Source organism: Sylvia atricapilla, chromosome 2 (assembly GCF_009819655.1).
Source record: "Sylvia atricapilla isolate bSylAtr1 chromosome 2, bSylAtr1.pri, whole genome shotgun sequence".
Taxonomy (NCBI): domain Eukaryota; kingdom Metazoa; phylum Chordata; class Aves; order Passeriformes; family Sylviidae; genus Sylvia; species Sylvia atricapilla.
The window spans coordinates 34,180,108-34,199,813 of record NC_089141.1 but is presented as its reverse complement, the minus strand read 5'-3'; the positions used below and the strand labels follow the sequence as shown (position 1 = coordinate 34,199,813).

The following is a 19,706-nucleotide window of genomic DNA, read 5'->3' as shown; positions in this document are numbered from 1 at the left end:
CACTTTTGATCCAAACTTCCTGACATACACATCCATATATATTAGTCATTATGACATCATTGAAGAACTATTTTTACCTTTTTAATAAAAGCAGAGTGCATTTGTCAACTCATCAAATTATATTTAATCCAGTGAACATACAGACTGGTTAGGAAATACACGTGCTTTCAAATAACAGCACAGCTCCTTTCTACATGTCTGAAAATGTTGTGCATGTAAAAACATGTAGAGTGTTTGCAATCTCTGAAATGCAGGTGAAAAGCCCACTGTAAAAAAAAAAAAAAACAACAACAAAAAAAACCACATAATGAATTAGTTTTACCAAGGAAAATGAAACTTACCTGTCAACAAATGCATGGTGTATTACAAAGATAGGATCATTTGCAGAGCCTTGCACTTGGGACATGGAGCCGTTCATGTAGATGTGAAGTGCATTATGCAAACCGCTTTGTGCTGGGTTTGATATCGCAGTCTGCGGATCTGCAAAGCCTGTAGACTCGAGAGAAAATCATATGCTGATATGACAATGTGTATAATTTCTTTTCCAGTAACACTGAAGATCAAAGTACTTACTTTCCCTTCATTTACATTCAGCTTTTTAGACAAGAGCTTAGGCAAACTTGTAAAGGAGTGCTAATATATTTCGAAGATATAGCAAAGATGAAATTAAAATAAGCTAAATTAAAACTCCTGCCATGTAGCTAATGCAGCGTGTCAGCAAATGTACTGCTTAATTGCTTTATATTTTTAAATTTCTTTGTTCATTTTGTCTGGCTGATAAAATGCAACATAGTCCCTATAGACATTTATGTGTGGACATTTATTTATGTTCAGAAAACTTATTTACTTTATTTTCAGTTTTAATCTCTATACTTACAGGCTGCGAAACTAAACTGGCTATTTTATCTCATCATGTACTCAGTAATTTATTAATGTTTGTCTCTATAGAACACATTCTTTTATTGACAGGAGCCAACACAATGCAAGCTATAATGACTACAGAAGGATTTGGTGAGTAATCAATAATCTTTTACAGTCAGAGTTGCAGGATGGAAGTCTGTGGACTGCTGTTATTTTTGAAGACACTTAAAAGATGGGCTTTAGGAAGAGTTTACACCGACCAACTCCCAAGCAGGAAATACTGGAAGACAAGTTTGCGCACTATTTTTTATCCTGGTAGCCTGTCTAAATTTAACTCTGATATAGCCCTACTCATCATCCCATCAGCCATGCTTCCAGCCTATTTGCAGGGACTTCTAGTAAAAGCCAATTCAACAATCTGATTCTTCTCTGGGATTTTCCCAGAGAATAGGAGGAGAAAGCCGTGTTGTCCACCCAGTTTATTTCTGAAACTGATGCTAGTTCTAATATTTAACTCATGCCACATAATCTCTCATAACTGTCTCTTTTATTTGGTTACTGAAGATGCTTTCCTCTCACATTTTCTGTAAGCAGTTTACTCTATCTGCAAGGTGGAGAAAATAAAGATATTAGCTTTTTTTAATGGGACATTCCCAATGGACTTTGAACACTTGTTTTATTTATTTATTTGGACCAAGAACTAGTGTATGAATGAGAATCAGTAATATACTTTTGAAGTGAATCTCCCAACAGTCTTGCTATTTGATGCTGTGACTCACACCACAGGGCAATTTCTGACTTTGCAAGCTGGATTCTTTTTGTGGAAAATCTAAAATGTGCCAACTATCAGTGGGTGTTCACTTCAGGGGACTGAACTATAGCGAGTACGAAAAAAACCCTTCCCTGTGAAAACCCTTACTTGTAACACGGAATTTGGATCCACAGTTTCTGTTGTTTTGCTCTGGATTTGCTCCTCTCTGAGTCACACAAGGTATTAACTGAGACATGGCTAGAGTTGTCCTATGAGCAGGGTCATACTCTGAACTTGGAAACCTGAGTTTTATACCCAGCTGGGATCTTCTGTGTGAAATGACTGCATTGCTTTGCCACTCTAGTTCCCTCATAGGGCTTTTTGTTGTCAGTCAACCTTTTCAAACAAGGGGAGAGCATCTGGCATAAACCCACTGGTATTTATAATAAGAATCAAATTGTAACCATAGCACTTAAGAATAAAAATACAAGGATAACCATCCATCTTTCTGAGTCTGTAGTGTGTCAAAGCTTTTGAGAAATTCAAGGGAAGTCAGAGCTGAAAATATAATTAGGACATCTGGAGAAGGTAGAGTTTGCTTACTATGAGTATTATACATCTTTAAGGTAAATTAAGTCTGGATTTAGGAAACAAAAAAGAACACATTCATATCTGCAGATTTTAAATACATGAGATATGGACCAGAATTCTGGAAGAGTCTGCTTGGTGACATAAACAGTGACGGATAGAAGTTCTCAGAGTGAAAATTTGGCTCACAGAAATCTGCATGATGGTGAGTGCTATGTTTACTAGCTATCAAATCAAGGGAAAAATAGTAAAATATTACTTATGAAGAATAATGTATATTGACAGTCTGTCCAGAACTCACAGGAAGCAGTGGCAGTAATTTTGGCTTTCTTGCTGCTGGCCACAGGACATGGTTATTGGAATCAGTCAATTTACCAATACTAGGACATTTCTGTGAACATTAACTGAATATCACATATCTCTGTATCATTCTGAAGCAATTTTTCCATTTATATTCCACTTCATTAAGCATGTAAGTATGTTTAAGGGAAGAAAACATAGGGTCTGGGTAGACAGCTAGATGTTTGATATCAGACTTTGGATGCTTTTTACATTTCTTAATGCATTGCAAACACTTGATCTAATCATTCATAAAAATACACAGCATACTCATTTTGGCTCTGGACAGCTTTTCATGGAACATCTGCACATAAGCAATTTATCTTAATCATCAAAATCTCTGTACTGAAACAGCTTTAGTAACCCCACCCTCTGGCTCCAGATAACTGGGGTGCATGCAGTCAGTGTCAAAGGTGATGTCTTGTTTAACCCTGCACATGAGAAGTTCTAATATCTAATCTCTTGTTATGAAAACTCCATATAGAGTTTTAAGTTAGCAGGAATAAACAGGATGTGATGTCACTGTATCTTGTTAGCTTGGGTCTTATTGTTTTCTCTCAGATTTTTAAAAAGACTTCAGTACAATCAGCTACGCAGGATGACATACTAGAGTGGAGTTGCCCAAAAAGCATATGTGAAAACTTCATGGGTTTTTTCAGAGTTCAGGAAACTTTGCTGAGGTAGCTGCAGTAAAATCACTTCTAAAGCAGATATAAGGCTACAGGTACAAGCAGTGAGCTGAAATAAGAGTTACTCATTTCTATATAGGGGAACTCTTCATCCTCCAGCTACCTTGCCCCATGCTGTGCCTTCCTCTCCTCTACACTAACTTTACCTCGTCAGTCCTTTTGTGAACTGATTTCACTGACTATTCTGGCAGTAAACTACCCTGGAGTGTGGGATGTCAGTCTTTTTTTCCAGGCCACTAAAATGCAGAATCTCATGTAAGGATATGATGAGAACAAGTGATGGTACCAAAAAAGGACTAACAGATGGAGGAGATTGCAGTGGGCCATTAAATCACCTTGGCCAGTATAGGAAGCTGTAACACTGAGATGTTCTTATAAACCCTTGATTCATCATGGTGCATCAGAAATAGCCATCAGGACACACATCAGTGAAGTGAAGTTTCTCCAGTGATTTGGATAAGAGAAAAATCACAGTTTTAGGGCTTCATAAATCTCATTCTGCTCCTGCTGATCAGCAACAGTGATTCAGTGGATTTGAAGTAGCTTTACTGAGCCAGGCCAAATGAAATCAGGTGGGAATTCAGACCAAAGTTTATTATAATAAAAACTAATTGTGCCACTCAAAATTAAGGCTGCCTGACAGTTTTTAGGATGGTATATAGGCGGTTCTCATTGAGTATGCAATTAGGTCAGGTGTATGTCTTTTAATAGAATACTTAATTGTATTAACTGTGAATTTTGCAATCTGCTAACAGAGACCACAGAAGTCTATGCATGATCAGTCAAGTGCAGAACTTTAAGTACTGAAAGCAGGTAGTGTTTTCCTCAGCTGCTCATTTGCCACTGACTGAAGTGCTGTAACTACACTTAGCAGCAGGTAAGCAGAGCTCAGAGAGCATTAGCACTGCAAAGTGCTACAGAAATGGAGGATCCATTCCAACAATCCTATCTGCTTTAATTATCTTGGGGCACTGCTAAGCATCTCTGGCATTCTTAGCATCCTTTAAATATCCATAACCGTTTTGCAAGTAGTTTTCTGAACTGCAAAACAGAATTTCTTACAAAATAAATTTTAGTTTTGTGTGACTTTCTAGGCCAGTGGTAGAGACAGCTGGCACTTTAAAGGCCAGATTCTATTTTGAATGTTGAGGGGATAGATTGTACCCCCAGTCAGTTTAAAGGAAACACTAAACTGGATGGTTGATCTGCTGGAGGGCAGGAATCACAGAATCATTGAGATTGGAAAAGACATTTGAGATCATCCAGTTCAACCTATGACCAAACATCTCATGTCAATTTGGATATACCCCCAGTACTCGGCACTGGTGAGGCCACACCTCAAATCCTTTTTTGAGTTCTGGACCCCTCACTACAAGAAAGACATTGAGGGGCTGGATCATGTCCAGAGAAGGGCAACAGAGCTGGGGAAGGATCTGGAGCACAAAGCTGATGAGAAAAGCTGAAGGGAGCTGGCACTGTTTAGCCTGGAAAAAAGGAAGCATGAGGGGACCTTATCACTCTACAACTGCCTAAAATAAGGCTGCAGCGAGATGGAGGTAAGTCTCTTCCCACAGGCAACAAGGAACAGAAGATGAAATTACCTCAAGTTGCCACAGGGGAAATTTAGAGGAGATTTTAGGAAAAATTTCTTCATGAAAAGGGTGGCTGGGAATTGGAACAGGCTATCCAGATAAGTGGTAGAAACACCATGCCTGGAAGGGTTTACAAAACATCTGGATATGGTACCTGGAAATATGGTCTGATAGTGAAAATGGCAGGTTAATAGTTGGACTTTGAGATCTTAGACATCTTTTCCAATCTTGACGTTCTGTGATGCTATGGTTTACTGTGGACATGACAGTGTTGGATTCATGGTTGGACTCTAATTAGGTTAAATGTCTTTTCCAGTCTAAATTATTCCATTCTCCCTGAGTACTATTTTTTCTTTAATAAAATTTTCATATTTTAGAGAACTTTAGGTCAGATAGATGCATCTGCTTTAAAACAGGAGGAATATAAGAATTTTAAGGCCATATTCCTGAAGCTCTTTGAAGATAGTGATGTTCTTCTAGCTTATATTTGTGCAATATTTATGCCATTGGCAAATTCAGAGGAAATTTTTCAGGGTTAAATCTTACATACTTTCTCAGGTGGTGTTATTACTGTAATCCGTCTAGAGTGAGCTAGCTGTAAGATCCATAGAATTTGACCTATATGACTGGAGTAAATGAAAGTTTATGATTATCTAATTTAGACCATGTCACCATCTACTTATTTTTTCTTAAAATTTGTCTTGTAGAGTTTCAATGTGATCTGTGCTGAGTAGTCTTTCTAATTCTCTAGCAATGGCTCTTTGCAACTTGACAACATTTTCTCAGTGTGCAGCATGAATTTACCTAGAGATGGATGGTCAAGCTGGGTGAGGAATGTTTGCTGTAGCCTGAAACTTTTTCAATCAGAAGTTTTCTGTTGGCTTATTTCATTTTTTAGAAACCATTTTTTCTATGGCTTTATGGATTGCTGTGAAAATACTCAGAAAAATTTTCCAGATGAAAATTTCCCATTTCAGAAAAAAGAAAATGCCCCACTGAAATTAAATTACATTTTGAAATGTTTGATGTTTTATTCCATTATTTCATGACAGAATAGCAGTAACAATACATAATTGTGACAAACAATGGAATACTATGACATGGTTTGGCTTGATACCATTTGTCACAAGTTAATTCATGAATAATGAAAGTGATAAAGGGTTTTAGAATTTTTTAATGTTCTTCTGTGACTTTGTGCAAAACTTAGAAGGCCCTGATTTTCATTTGAAGCTTCTGTGGAAAAACTAATTTCAACTGTGGAATCTCTTCATCACAAAAAAGAAAATCTAAATTTTTTGGCCATCTCTTATTCTTAGGAAGTAGCATTCGAGGTGTCACACACCAAAACTAAACTGAACAAAGAAGATAAATTATTTAATTTGCAGTCAGCTAATCCATTTCTGATCTTCCCGAATGCTTTTAAACTAGGCTGATTTTCTGTTCTCTTACATCCATGAATTTTCCAATGAAGTCAACAGTGTTCCTCAGTTAGGACTAAGAATCAACAAATACTATTTAAAATAATTGTTTCCAGGGGCAAAGTGTAAAGTGCTCTTAACCTGTTGTTTTTCATTCATAGCAGAATCTGGTCTGTCACAGAGCAAGAGAGCAATTCATAGGAACAGCCTCATGGGAATGTTTTATTGAACAATATTGACCCTTTCTCTTTATGGCTGTTGTGATATAAATTCTTCAGTGACATGATTCCTGTCTCTGCAGCAGCACTTTGTTAGTCAAACAGAAATTTCAGCCTGCCTCGTCGTCTGCTCATAATGATGCTGATACTTGCCTCTTTGAAGGATGAAAGTTTTAGCCTTTGTTCCAGTGCACTGAAGAAAGAAAAAGCATAGTTTTGCCCAGAAGGGGATGTTGTATGCGATCACAAGTATTTTTCATTACTGAGCTGAAACTGAGGTGTAAATCTCTCATCAGTGTAAACCAGGAACTGCTCAGTTACAGTCACTGACTTGGTTCTGATCCCCTTTCATAAACCTAGAATAACTCCAATGAGGTCAATGCACTTTGGATTTCCTTGGGATTGCAAAAGAATTAGAATTTGATCTTAGGTGTATTGGCACAAAATTGTGGGAATAAGTAAAGCAGCATTGGAACACATTTTGCTTCAAAAAGGAACAAAATGTTAGGAACTACAGAGTGTTACCAGGTTTGTAAGAACGCAGTCAAGAAGGGTAGGCACGGACACAGCAAATGGAAGTTGCTAATCTGAGCTTGGCATTTTTACACAACAAAAAACTAAGCTAGCCATTTTTAAGAAAGAAGTTAATGCAATTATAAGGGATTATTTTTCAGTAAAATTTCTTTTGAAACTTTCCACCATATTTTTCAACATTAGTCATGAATTCTTGATTTCACACTGCTGTTCAATATTTTGTTAGCTAAATAAGTTCGTTGGCAGAAGTGTTTGTGGTCCTGTGGTGTAAAGTTGTGTTGAAATAATTCAGGTTAAATAAAAAAAAAAACCAAACACAAAATAAAAAACCTCCCACAGTCTGTGCTTTTGCATTTGTTTACAATACCAGTAGCATGATGGTAAACTCTCAGTAATTCATTACTTGTTTACTTCAATTCATTTTTTCCTATTCCTTCTACTCCACCCTTCAAACCTATTCACACACTTTATGGAGTAAAGGCAAACCTCGACTCATTTCTCTCACCTTTTTCCTTCCAATACTTCATGTAGTTTCTGTTTTCAAGGACAGAAGGCACAGTTATGTTCAGAGATGCAGACAATGATTGTCTGGATTCTTTCTAGGCTTCAACAAACAATTTCTGACTATTTTTAATAAAGAAAATGGTCCATTGTAGTGGTTTTCCAGAAAAAAAAACCAAAAACAAAAAACAAACCTTTATGGCATTTCACACAGCATTAAGACTGAACATATTAAAACTTTTTGCTGTCTTAGAATCATAGAATGGTTAAGGTTGGAAGGGATCTTAAAGATCATCTTGTTCCAATCCCTCTGACATGGGCAGGGACACCACTCACTAAATCAGGCTGCTTAGAGCCCAAACAAACCTGGTCTTGGACACTTTCAAGGATGGGGCATCTTCTCTGGGCAGCATGTGCCAGTGCTTCACCATCCTCTGAGTAAAGAATTTCTTCCTAATATCTGATCTAAACCTTCACTCTTTCAGTTTAAAACCATTGCCCCATGTCCTCTTATCATATGTCCCCGTAAAAAGGCCCTGTCCCTTCTTTATATAGGTCCCCTTAATATACTGGGAGGCCCCAGTAAGTTTCGCCTGGAGACTTCTCTTTTGCAGGCTGAGCAACCACAGCTCTCTCAGCTTGACTTCATGAAAGAGTTGTTTCATCCCTCTTACCATCTTTATGGTTCTTTTCTTATCCTCACTCCTACTCTTATCTTGTATTGTTGCCCTTGTGCAGTTCCTTGGAAACCAAAAGATCTGAGAGATCAAAAGTAGATCATGTTTAATTTAGTTGATATATGATATTGTAGAAATACATTTATTGATAAATGTACAGTGTGTTATCCTTGCTTATTAGCAATTTTACAAGATTCAAAAGAGTGTAGTAGGCAATTAAGAATTTTTTTAGTAAAGAACATTTGCTTACTAGCCAATTAGGAAAATTCAAAACAGACTGAATATCTAGATAGCTAAGATAAACAACTAAATTCTTTTGGAAATTATATACTATAAGAGTAATTTTTGATTAATGGATAATTTAATCCATATTCCTTAGAGTTTGGAGCTTTTGAACTTCTGTGGAGTTCACAGTGGAATTATGAGATACAATGTGCCAGCTGGCAACATCTTCTTTCACCCTTGTTATCCAGCCTGGTCCCTGTAAGACAGTAAATTCCAGGGCAAATATTTACCCTCCACGGCTATGTGGTTACCTGTGGTTGTGCACAAGCAGATTATTGGATATTCTCCTATTCTCTTTTTCTGTGCTGTATTTTTGCAGTGCCTGATGCTGACTGTACCAGGAGAGAGTATGTCCTAACAGACTTAGGGTCAGATCTAGTCTATAGTTTCTAGTTTGTTATCAAACACCTTTATTGTGGTTCTTTCTGTCTGCTATTGCAGGTGAAAGCAAGAATAACTTTTTCTTTCTTTTACAGTTACTCTTCATGAAATCAATTCAAACTGCACAGAGTTTGTAGACTCTAACCCCAGAGAGAATTAATTTACAGATGGAAATGGCATAACAGAATAAAGCATGTTACCTTCCAAAGTGTTTCGGAAACTGTAATTGGCCATTTTATCCATGGATCCAGATTCATACTGCGTCAGCGAAAGGCAAAATTCGACATCTGCTGAGGATGGAAGCCTTGGGGTCCTTGATTTATCATTGTTCCCAGGATTTCTCCTTATAGGCCCCTCGCTTGTGGCACTGCATAAAGCCTGTTGGCTGTTGTATTCTTCAGATCGAGTGCAAATTACCTGTATAAAACACTTTATATTAAAGGAGTTGCAATTACAAAAAAATTAAAACAAAAGACAAACTTCGATGGATTTTTTTAAGAATACAGAAAATGTACAATGTAATAAGTTTGTTTCTAGATTATATATTATTTTTTGTGTTTTATGTGTATGATTTTAATATAAGATGGTTATTTCATAGAAACAGCCCTCTAATACAGTGCACATTTTGAAATAATACATTGATCTGTATGTGAAATTACCCATGTGGACTAAGGCATCAAATCTTTCATGCTCTTGAAAACTCATGGAGGCTAAATTCAGTGTTACCCATCAGGACACATAGTTAAATCTGATGCTGTCTTTTCTAAATGGAGGATTTTTGGCTTCAGTAAGCTACTGAACAAAGCCATAATTGCACATTTTGGTGGTTTTTTACCCCATACGGTAAGAATTAGAAATATTGACTTAAAATATGAAAAAAAACATTGTGAAAATATCTGTGTGTACTTTGTCAGGGTACACTTAGTTTCTCTATGTCTCAATGATGCTACATGTATGAAATGGGGAAATTTGCTCCTGCACTTCCTAGAATTGTTCCAGAGATAAACTTTTAACACCAAGTGAAATACCATAGTGATGGATATTATGAAAGGATATTAAACAGAGAGATGGATAAAGATGTAAAATACTGTCAGAATCCAGCATCATTTATACGACTGTTCTGGGTTCACAGACAATATCCAACTACAATGGCATAAAAAGTCAGTATTTTTCAGATGATCTGTAGAAGCTGCCAGTCCAATTTGAGACTCCTGGAAGAGCAAGATAGTTCAGTGGTGGGTTTATGAGAAAGAAACAGACCAACAGTGGCTCAGAATTCCCAGAATTTGTTTTGTATCCTTGGCAGGTAACGTTGAGGCTCTGAATCAAACTCAACCGTCTATTGTTTTGCTTTCCTTCTGAAAAGAATGCCAAAACACATATAAGTCCACACCACCAGAGACTCCTTTAAAACACAGGACTCTGCAGTTAGCAAGTAATCAATGTGGTTAATGAGAAATTCGGGTAGAGAAAGAATAGATCTCGTTAGTGAGACCTATAGGGGAGAGAACACCTAACACTGAAACCTCTACTTCTTTTATCCTGAAAGCGTATTTCTATTCCATGAGCTAAAACAATTAACAAGAACTTGAGTAAAAGCAATCATCTCTGCTTTGAATGAGATGGAAGAACATCAGATTCTCTGTTGAAGGAAGTGAGTGGGAGATCCATTTCACCTATACTAGCCACATAGAAACTGTGAGATTGAAGCAACACTTTAGGATGACCTCTGCTGTCACGGGAGAGGGATGCATCTCCTGGGTGTGATTCAGCCCTCCCAAAACAGATGTCTGGTAAGTAAGATGTACTTACCTCTAGGGGTGCCTGACTCTCTCCCTTGACTAAGCCAATGAAATAAAATGAGTAAAAAAATCAATGCAGAAACTGTCTCTGGACTGCAGTTAGCAAGGGAAGCAAAATTAAGAGTGTTCAACTTAATGCTCTATTTCTGCATTAGGGTGGGATGAATCACACCCTGAAGGCTCAGATGTGCTTCTGAACTAACTAAAGACAGAGCCAAAGGCAAGTTGATGTGCTGCTGAACTAACTTTTGAAAGAGTGGAAGGAGATCAGATGAATTCTTTTGTAAGTGGTTTGACGACAAATTCACAGATAATGTTTGATGAAGCTGGTGATATAACAGAGTCCTTCAGAATGTGGAGTTCTTAAATGATAAATTTTCTATGAATATGAATATCATGAAAAAATTTATTCTCATCTTTTTGGGGAGTATATAAGAAAGCTTATCAGAGAAATTTATCCTTAGACACTGCTCTGTTAGCTGCAATCTTTCTGTGTCTGTTAAAACTACTGAGATGTCCTTGGAGGCTGTGGGTAGTTTTCCAGCAGAGAGTTGCAGGAGCACATTTCCCCCAGAAGCTCACCAAATGGGCCAGGATTGTACCTCTAAAAGGGACTCAGGTCAGGCTTGTGTCTCTAAGGAGTCGCTTCTAAGAATCCCCACCAAGAAAGGAGAGGTAACTACAGGGAGAGGCCCACAGTCATTAACACAAACCCTAGCTAATGCTGGTTTTTATGATTGGTTTGTGTTACCCAGTGAGTTGATTCCCATTAGAAGGAAAATAGGTGGATGATTCAGGAGAAGCTCTAATAATTTCTTTGTTCATAAAAATGTACCATTCTGTGTCCCTAGAAGTGCCTTAGTGATGAAGGCAAATATGTCTTGGCTGGTGAAGCTCAACCTGTTTCTCAGTTGTTGCTTGGCTCAGAAACTATCTATGTGTGGATTTTCTATCTCTCTCTCCTATGAGCTTTATCTGGGTTCTCCATCCTGCCATCTCCTATCTTTCATTGTTTTCCTACTGCCCAGGGGATATATCCTTATTGTGTCTTAAAGAGGAATCACATGCTGTGTTCAAGACCCTGTTTTCTGATATTCAGACAGTGAATCTTCAAACATGAGCTTAAATATATCTCTAAACACAGAAGCTTTCCCCCTTTGTTCTGTTTATCTATTTCAGTGGGATTTAATGTAATTGTAAATGTCATGAGGCTTGTAAATTTTTCGAGTTCTAATTTCCATTTATGTCTCAGTATAGAACCCATTAACTATCTGCCTAACCAAATTCATCCTAAACAGAAGCCAGATGTTACAAGGAAAGTTATGGTCAAGAAATGCCACAGCATAAGATTAACCAGAATTCTTTTCCAGAAAGATTTAACTCAGGTGATATTAATTATGGGTCTATTCTGGAACTACAATTTGCTGCTTTAACAGTCATGTGATGTGTAAGTGATAACAGAAGAGAGATTAGTGAAATGGTTCTGTCTGGATGCAATCTGCATAAAGCATACATAAAATGGGTCACATCATTGCCCTCTTTTCCTTCAGCAGGAATACTTTCTACTATAAATATGTTGGTTTAAAACACGATCTTTTCATCCCTTTGAGAATGGTCCTGAGGAAATTTCTCAGTACACCCTGGACAAATCTTCAAATTCCAGCTGCACCTGTTTGTGTGAATTCACCAGTTCCAGGGAAATTGTTAGGAAGATACTCTGAGGACAAGCTTATGTAAGCAGCGAGCAGAGCAAATACCAGTAGATGGCAGTCCAGAATATGCAGCATCGCTTCTGAACCTTGTAGCACCCAGCAAGAAATATCCTTCTGTGCACTGCAGTTGAGATCTTGAACACAGCTCTCCAGAGTGCTTCTTAGACTGTAGAGGCTACTGTCTCACACCTTTGGGAAACGGGAAAGCCTTTTGTCTTTTACTTTGCAACTGCTTGCACAGACCAGCCTCTGTGCCAAAATAAAGGGAACTGCATTACAGAAGATTTCAGTGATGTTCAGTCTTTTCCCTGCTGTCCTTGAATTCAGAGCTTTGGCCAATTTTCTGACAGATTTCTTGGGGTTAATTTTGCTTATTAGATCTGTCCTAACAAGAGCCTTCAACACTGGTAATATACACCTAAACACTTGGGATACAAGGATTCTTTATGTTATTAAAATAGGTGCTCACTCACAATGTGATCCGAAGTTTCTCAGTTTGTTGGGGCAGTAGAGCCACCTAAATGGCTAATCTACACCCCCTGTGTCCTTTAGAACTGATTACTTGAACTGCTTCTCCTCTGAGCCCACTGATCTCCCCTCCAGAAGCTGTACCAGCATATTTTCACAATGCTGTGTTGCAGATTAGATTGCCTGAAAGAACCACTTCAGACTACAGTCAGAGCAACTATTTGATTTGCTGATGTGTGTCAGCCACAGAGATGTGATGTAGGCACTTCACAGCCTTCCTTGACACCTCCCCTCACCTCTGTTTGTCCTTCATGAAGTCTGGATTACTGAGTTGGAGCCTTGGGTACTGTTATCGAGCCCAAAGAGATTTTGTACTGATTCATTTTCTTCGTCTTTCTCTACTAATTCCCACAACTTTGCTTGGGAATGTCATTAAAGCACAGCTCTCACACTGGATTTAAAACATTTGGCAGCTATAAAGAGGTTTATTTTTTCTCTTTTTTGGCTGCATTAGGCAAAATTTGGCCTGGCATAATTTAATCCTAATTAAGTGGCATCCAGAAGCCATTTACTCACCAAATTGGGAAAAGACAAGGAAATCCTCACATACAAGCTGTACCTTGGGACCTTGTTTTTATAGGTGGAACTTTGAAAGGTTCTGTATCTGCAGCAGACCGAAAGGGTTTTATAAGATTCTGTGTATTTATATCTGGTTCTTCACTGTTGAATATTGCAGGAATGGAAAAGTTATACATGCAGAGGACTGAAAGAAAAGAAAAGGAGAAAAAATGGAAAGCAAAGCCTTGAGGAAATTCTAAGAAGCATCTAAAAGAGTGAGGTCCTTAATTGTCTTTCTTCCCCTTATGGCACATACATAAACTGGGGGAGCTGTGAAACTAAAGCTGGAAAGAGATGAGTCAAACATGAACTGACAGCTTTAAAACAAACTGGGGCCTTCAAGGTATTTTCTCAGCCTTCAGTAAAAGCTGGCTGAGTTTCACCTTTTTGCTTGAAGGCAGCCCAGAACTGGAGGGCAACCGATTAAGTACCTCAAAATGGTGCTGGGCTGGAGCAGGAAAGTCTGTCAACAATTACTGATAAATTAACAAACCCCAGTTTTTATGAAATCAACCTACCTATTATTGATTTATTCACCTCTAAAGATGTGTATTCTTTATCTTTTACTTTATGTGACCCCTGAGTAAGCATGGCTATACAATAGTGGATAGCCAAGCATCCAGGGCCCCAGCTCCACTGTCACCCACACATGATCCCATAGACAGCCAACCACAGACACAGAGGCTGAGGATACCCAAGTGGCTGCTTCTGCTGTGCACAGATCCTGTTACCTTCCTGCTGTGGTCATGAGGTGGCCTGTGAAGAAGTATCTCTTCCTAACAGGAAATGTCTCAAATCCATGTAAGCATATCATGAGAGAACACACTTCATAAATTCTTTTTTTATAGTTGTTCCATTTGGGCTCTTGCTTTTTAATGTACCAACCTGTAGCTGGCATCACAACATATTAAGTTGCAATAAAGAATAAAGTTTGTGAGTTCCTTGGGTGTCCATAAGTAGATGGATGTAAGACGTTGGCTGATTTAAAAATCAAGAAGTGCTGGATGCTGGTGTTTGTATTTCTGAAACTTTCCTGCATTTTTTAAAGGCAGATGCAAAATAATCTTTCAAGTAATGCTGTCAGACAATTCAGCTAGCAATACAATTCCCTGATAAAATGTACTTAGAATTAAATAACTGTGTCTGAATAGCTGAATTCATATTTCCTATGAAGCTATGTTTTCAGGTAATGGATCTAAAGTACTGTCATTATTAGTTCAGAAGCATTTTATCAATTTTCTATTTGTGTAACTTGTACCTCCTTTGTAGTAGCTTTGCTTTTGTGTAAGTGGTTCTTCAGGGTGATATGGAATGAAGTGCTACGGGAAATTTTCCATGCTTGCAACAAAGAATTGGCAGCAGGCTTACCCCAGCACATCTGAGAGCAGCCAGCTCTCCATGTTATGCAATTGCTTCTCTCAAGTCTTAGGAGAGACAGAATAGAGGGAGCTGAAGCTGATGGTGTTTCCTGCTTACCACAATAGCAAACTGAAATAGCACTTAGGTTCTCCAACTGTATTTTCTTCATCCTATGTCTAGCACACTGTGGGGATTCCCAGACTCTAATGTTAACTGCCAGCAGAAAGATTCTGCTCTGAATTTGCAGAAGGCTTTTATGCATTTGCAACTCCATTGACTTCAGTTGTTTCTCGAAATTAGTTCTGGTGTGGAAGAGAGAACAATTTAATCTCCTACTATTTAGAATCATAGAACAGTTTTGGTTGGAAGTGACCTTTAAAGGTGGGCTAGTCTAACACCCCTGCCATGGGCAAGGACATTTTAAACTAGATTTTTTTTTTTTTTTTTTTTGCAGTTCCATTATTTTGAATACCTGTAGAAAAGACCACGAAACCAAAATATCATGGAATATCTCAAACTCCCATACAGTTTTCTGTTAAGTTGGCAAAGAATTGCAAAAATTGCTAAAGCGTTAGTATGTCTCACGCAGTCCTAATTCTGTGTAACACTTGAATCATCACAAACAACTAATTGAAAACATGAGAAAACCCTTCCCACCTGCCCTGAAACATGAGCTAAGCAAACAAAACCAGTAAAGATTCCTGATACTCTCGCTGGTAAAAAAGAGGCAGGAATCAGAAGAGTCACTTAGATGACGAATATGAGGAAAATGTGGATAGATAATTCATTCAGCCAAGTGGTAGCAACCGCATGTTGAAGAAAAAGTAAGGTGAAAGCAAAAATTTCAGCATGTATCCATGGGTATCCATGTTGCCATGGCAACCCTTCAATGGAATAAAGTATTTTCTCCTTTCTTTGGGTTTAAAAAAAAAAAGAAAGAAGGATGCTATTCTGCAAATAGGCACTTTACCTTTTTTTAAATAAATCTAAACCATTTACGAATATAGCAGGGATTGTTTTGTTATGCTTTGGAAAGACACTTAAAATTCTAAAAAGGACACCATTCTATTCAGAGATTTCTTTTGCCCTCTTTTTATTTTGAATGCTCGCTAAAAGCCTAAATTCCTTCAAATTCCTTCACATTTCTGGATCTTCCTCTTTTTTTATTTTTCTTTCTTCTTTTTTCTTCTTTTCACTCATGCTGTTTAGCTACAGAGCTTAGATAATCAGAGCATTCTGCAGCGGATCTGTGGCTGTCTTTGGGTTCAAGCTAAGGCTCTTTTTGTTCCCTTTTGATTTTCTGGATGGAGTGATATTATGGTTTCTTTGTGCTACTCAAAGGAACTGCATTGACTGTTATTCCTATTAAACACTTGTTTAAATTTGGATTCAATGCTAATAAAAAAGTATCTTTACTCCAAACTCATGACCGAAAATGCAGATCTGTTCAGTCTCTTTTTTTCTCTAGATAAGAGAGGAGAGCGGTACATACATACAAGATATTAGAGGGAAATAATACCCTTTGAAAGTAAAGTTAGCACTTATTTTGGAAAGTTTGATAAAATAGTAATATTACCAGAAGTGGCTGAAAATGTGTGATAGCATTTTTCAGAAATTATATGTAAAACATCAGTAAATTACTAAGTTGCTCTTACCTATGTACACTGACACTCAACATGTTTAAAGCATAGCTTATCTTTTATTCCTGAGCCTCTTAAAGTTATACAAAAAATCTCTTTGAGCAACTTTTTCCATTAAAAAAATCTTTATTTTAAGACTATATTAGTGGGAACTAACTTTAAATGAGAAATTATAAACCTGACTGTTTCTTAAATATATTAATTGCTACTAATAAAACTTCTGGGTATTTATTATCAAGATGGAAATATCTTAAGAATCTGGACATAATTAATAAAAAACCTTTGAAGAAGAAATGAGCCAAACACAACTATCTGACAACTGCATGTCTTTTAGAAAATTTTGCAAGCAACTTGCTGATTCCTTGCTGTGTATTAACTGCCTCCTCCTGCTTTGGTTATCTCATCCAATATACTGCACTGATAGCTCCACTTGACACATATAACCAGTACAATTCTGGTTTCATTTAATCCACTTTACCACATGTACAATTTTCACACAGCCATTTAATCAGCCCACTGCAGAACAGCATAAGATCCACTTCTTTCTGACAATGCAATCTAATTAGGCTGGTAGAGCTGATCCAAATTAAAACTGCTAGAAATAAGAAGAATCCTAGAAAATGGAATGAAAATGCATATTTATATCTGTATCTATTTTATGGCTGTACAAACACTAAATTAACTGTGTCCAGGAAATTTCCCAGGCACAGAAGCCAAGTGACATCAGTTATCCATGTCTATGTCAATAAAATAATTTTAGTCTCATAAACAGTGTGTCTTTATGCAAAAATTCTCCTGGGAATGGTCCCTGAAATGGTACCTGTCTGAGGGAGAAAAAGGTATGTCAGAGAATAGCATAAATAGTTTGTTACTGAATCTCCAGATGCTTGAATATACACACCTTCTATTATTGAGAGAGCGCAAATCAAGACTAAATACAGCACAACCAGCCCAGTAAGCCTGGTTGGGTGTTGATCTGTAATATGCCAGAATATACCAGAGCTGCTTGAATTTGCCTCTCTGTTAAATCATTAAAACTGTCCAACCTTCATTTGGGTTGTTGCTACAGAAAAAAATAGAAGATAGATTTAGGGGAACATAATCGTAGACTTCAATGCCAGAAGCAACTGTTGCTATTGTCATGATGGAGTGTGTCTATTGAAGCTAATAAACCTTTGTCACTGTATTTCAGGCAATGTGGCAGTGATGAACAAGAGACAAAACAAGTTCTCAGTGTTAGAACAGCACACTATAGTTCAGCTATGTGAGACCTGATCACTTATGTGTACACATAATTTCATTGTGTTTTATGGACTCGTTTGAAGTGCTTTTAATTGGAAGGAATCACTATTGCATTTGCCTCTCAGGTCCTTTGAGCAAGAGAGATTATTTCTTCTCTATTTCTTTGAACTGCTGTTGTGAATTACACAGCTGATTCTTCTCTGCTCTAAAGGTTTGGTTTACCTGCTTGTCTGTTTATTAACATTGAAAGTAGGTTAGTTTAATTTGATAGTTTTTGACTCATGGATGGGAGGAATACACTGGAAGAGGGGTAGAGTACCTAAAAAGCCTTTGCTTCTCCTTCCATCATTCAGTCACCTACTGTTTTGCAGTGGTGCTAGAAATTTATGTGCATAGATCCTGCTTCTCTGACCTAACTGGCACACCAGAATCAAGCATGTTTAACCTGCTAAAGCCCATGTTTGGAACACAAAGGCAGAACTTTCCCCCTTCCACTTAACTTCTGTGTTTTTAATTTAACAACCTAAATCCTTACAGTCAGAAAGAAGTGAGACAAAGCTACAAAAGAAAAGTTCTAAATGAAGATTATGTCCACATAAAATCTGATTTGCTCTCTGGAATCTCTTACTTTCTCTCCAGGAATATCTAAGGGAATGCAGTATGGCTCAGGCCCCATCTTGTGTACCTCACCTAAGTGCTTAAAATCGGACGAGATAATTCCCTTCCCCTTTACTCAGTGGGTTCTTACCTGCCACGAGGAGAAAATCGATGCTGGGCTGAGTAAATTAGGGTTGGTGGGATGTCTGCCACCCATGTACTCGTCATTGCAGACCTCACAGTCCTCTGCATCCCGCCAGTCCCAGTAGGGGATGGTGAAGTTCTCATCACCCGTTATCCTCTGGATCTGACGTTCCCACATCAGCAGAAAGGCCCGATGCCAGGGCAGGAAACCGGGGGCTTCGTGGGCAAAGTCAATGTCCCGCCACACACTGGACCCACCTAAGAGTGTGTCTCTAGAGGCATAGTAATGCATCCACACAAAGAGATCATACACATTGATGTCTCTGAACATGGGGTTGGAGCCATTGTTCATCTGAGTATATGTGCCAGTAGCAATAACGTAGTCCTGGCTAGGGATGTTCTTTGCCAAGTTAAGATAGGCAAGAAACTTGTTCTTCTCACTGGTGGTGAGCTGGAAGATGTTTCTTCTTATTTTCACTTGCCTTTCAGTGCAGTTGAACCCGGAGAACCCAAATTTGCACTCTCCACAGTTGAATCCCATGAAGTTGCCTTCACATCTACACGTCCGGTTGAAAAATACAGAGGGCCAGTCTTCTCTGTCATCCACTCCTGAAAAAGGGAACTGTGGTCCCAGTGGAGCTTGGGAGAGAAGGATGTTCTGGCACGACCCTCTGTTGGAAAGCTCCCCACAAGGGGACCCGTCTCCATCCCAGGGTGGACAGCACTCCTTGCTCCTCAAACTCTGCACATTTGCACAGACTCTGGGGAACTGCCCAGCGGACGGCTGAAGGATGACGAGCAGAAAACCCAGGGCAAATAGCAGCATGCTGACAGAGCAGCAGGAGAGCATCAGCATTATGCTTCAGTGCGTGGAGTGTTCTCTCTGACCCCTCCAAAGGCCTGTGTGTGTGCAAGGAATTCCTCCCCTCCACCAGGAATGCTTCCCTGCTGACTTCTGCTACAGCACACCCTTCAATGTCCTCTCCCATTCCTACACGAGATGTATTTACACACAAAATGCGCTTCAGGGTTAATCTCATTATCACATGTTCTAGGTGAAAGCCAAGTGACTTTGTCTCCACCCCCTACAAGTTTCAAAATGCAGGCATTTATTATAAACTTTCATCTTCTGCCTAGCACATGATTTCTCTCCCCGGCAATTGGAGAGGAAGTAAAATTAGAGTTTGGACACAGAATCTATTGTAAGTTCCTAGAATTCTTAGTTTGATTATATGTTTTAGAGCAAATGGTTGGTTGAATAAAGATGTGGCAGAATCTGATTGGTTAAAT

At 38.3% G+C, this 19,706-nt stretch overlaps 1 protein-coding gene across 1 annotated transcript in view; it reads right to left on the bottom strand.

Moving 5' to 3' along the window:
• Positions 1-19,266, bottom strand: part of TYR (tyrosinase) — a 41,009-nt gene extending 21,743 nt beyond the window's left edge. The window contains exons 1-3 of the mRNA XM_066339244.1: positions 18,424-19,266; positions 9,035-9,251; positions 342-489 (exon numbers count right to left, since the gene is read on the bottom strand). Coding sequence (XP_066195341.1) covers positions 342-489; positions 9,035-9,251; positions 18,424-19,266 — 1,208 coding nt within the window. The remainder of the gene's footprint in view (positions 1-341; positions 490-9,034; positions 9,252-18,423) is intronic.
• Between the last annotated feature and the right edge of the window lie 440 nt (positions 19,267-19,706).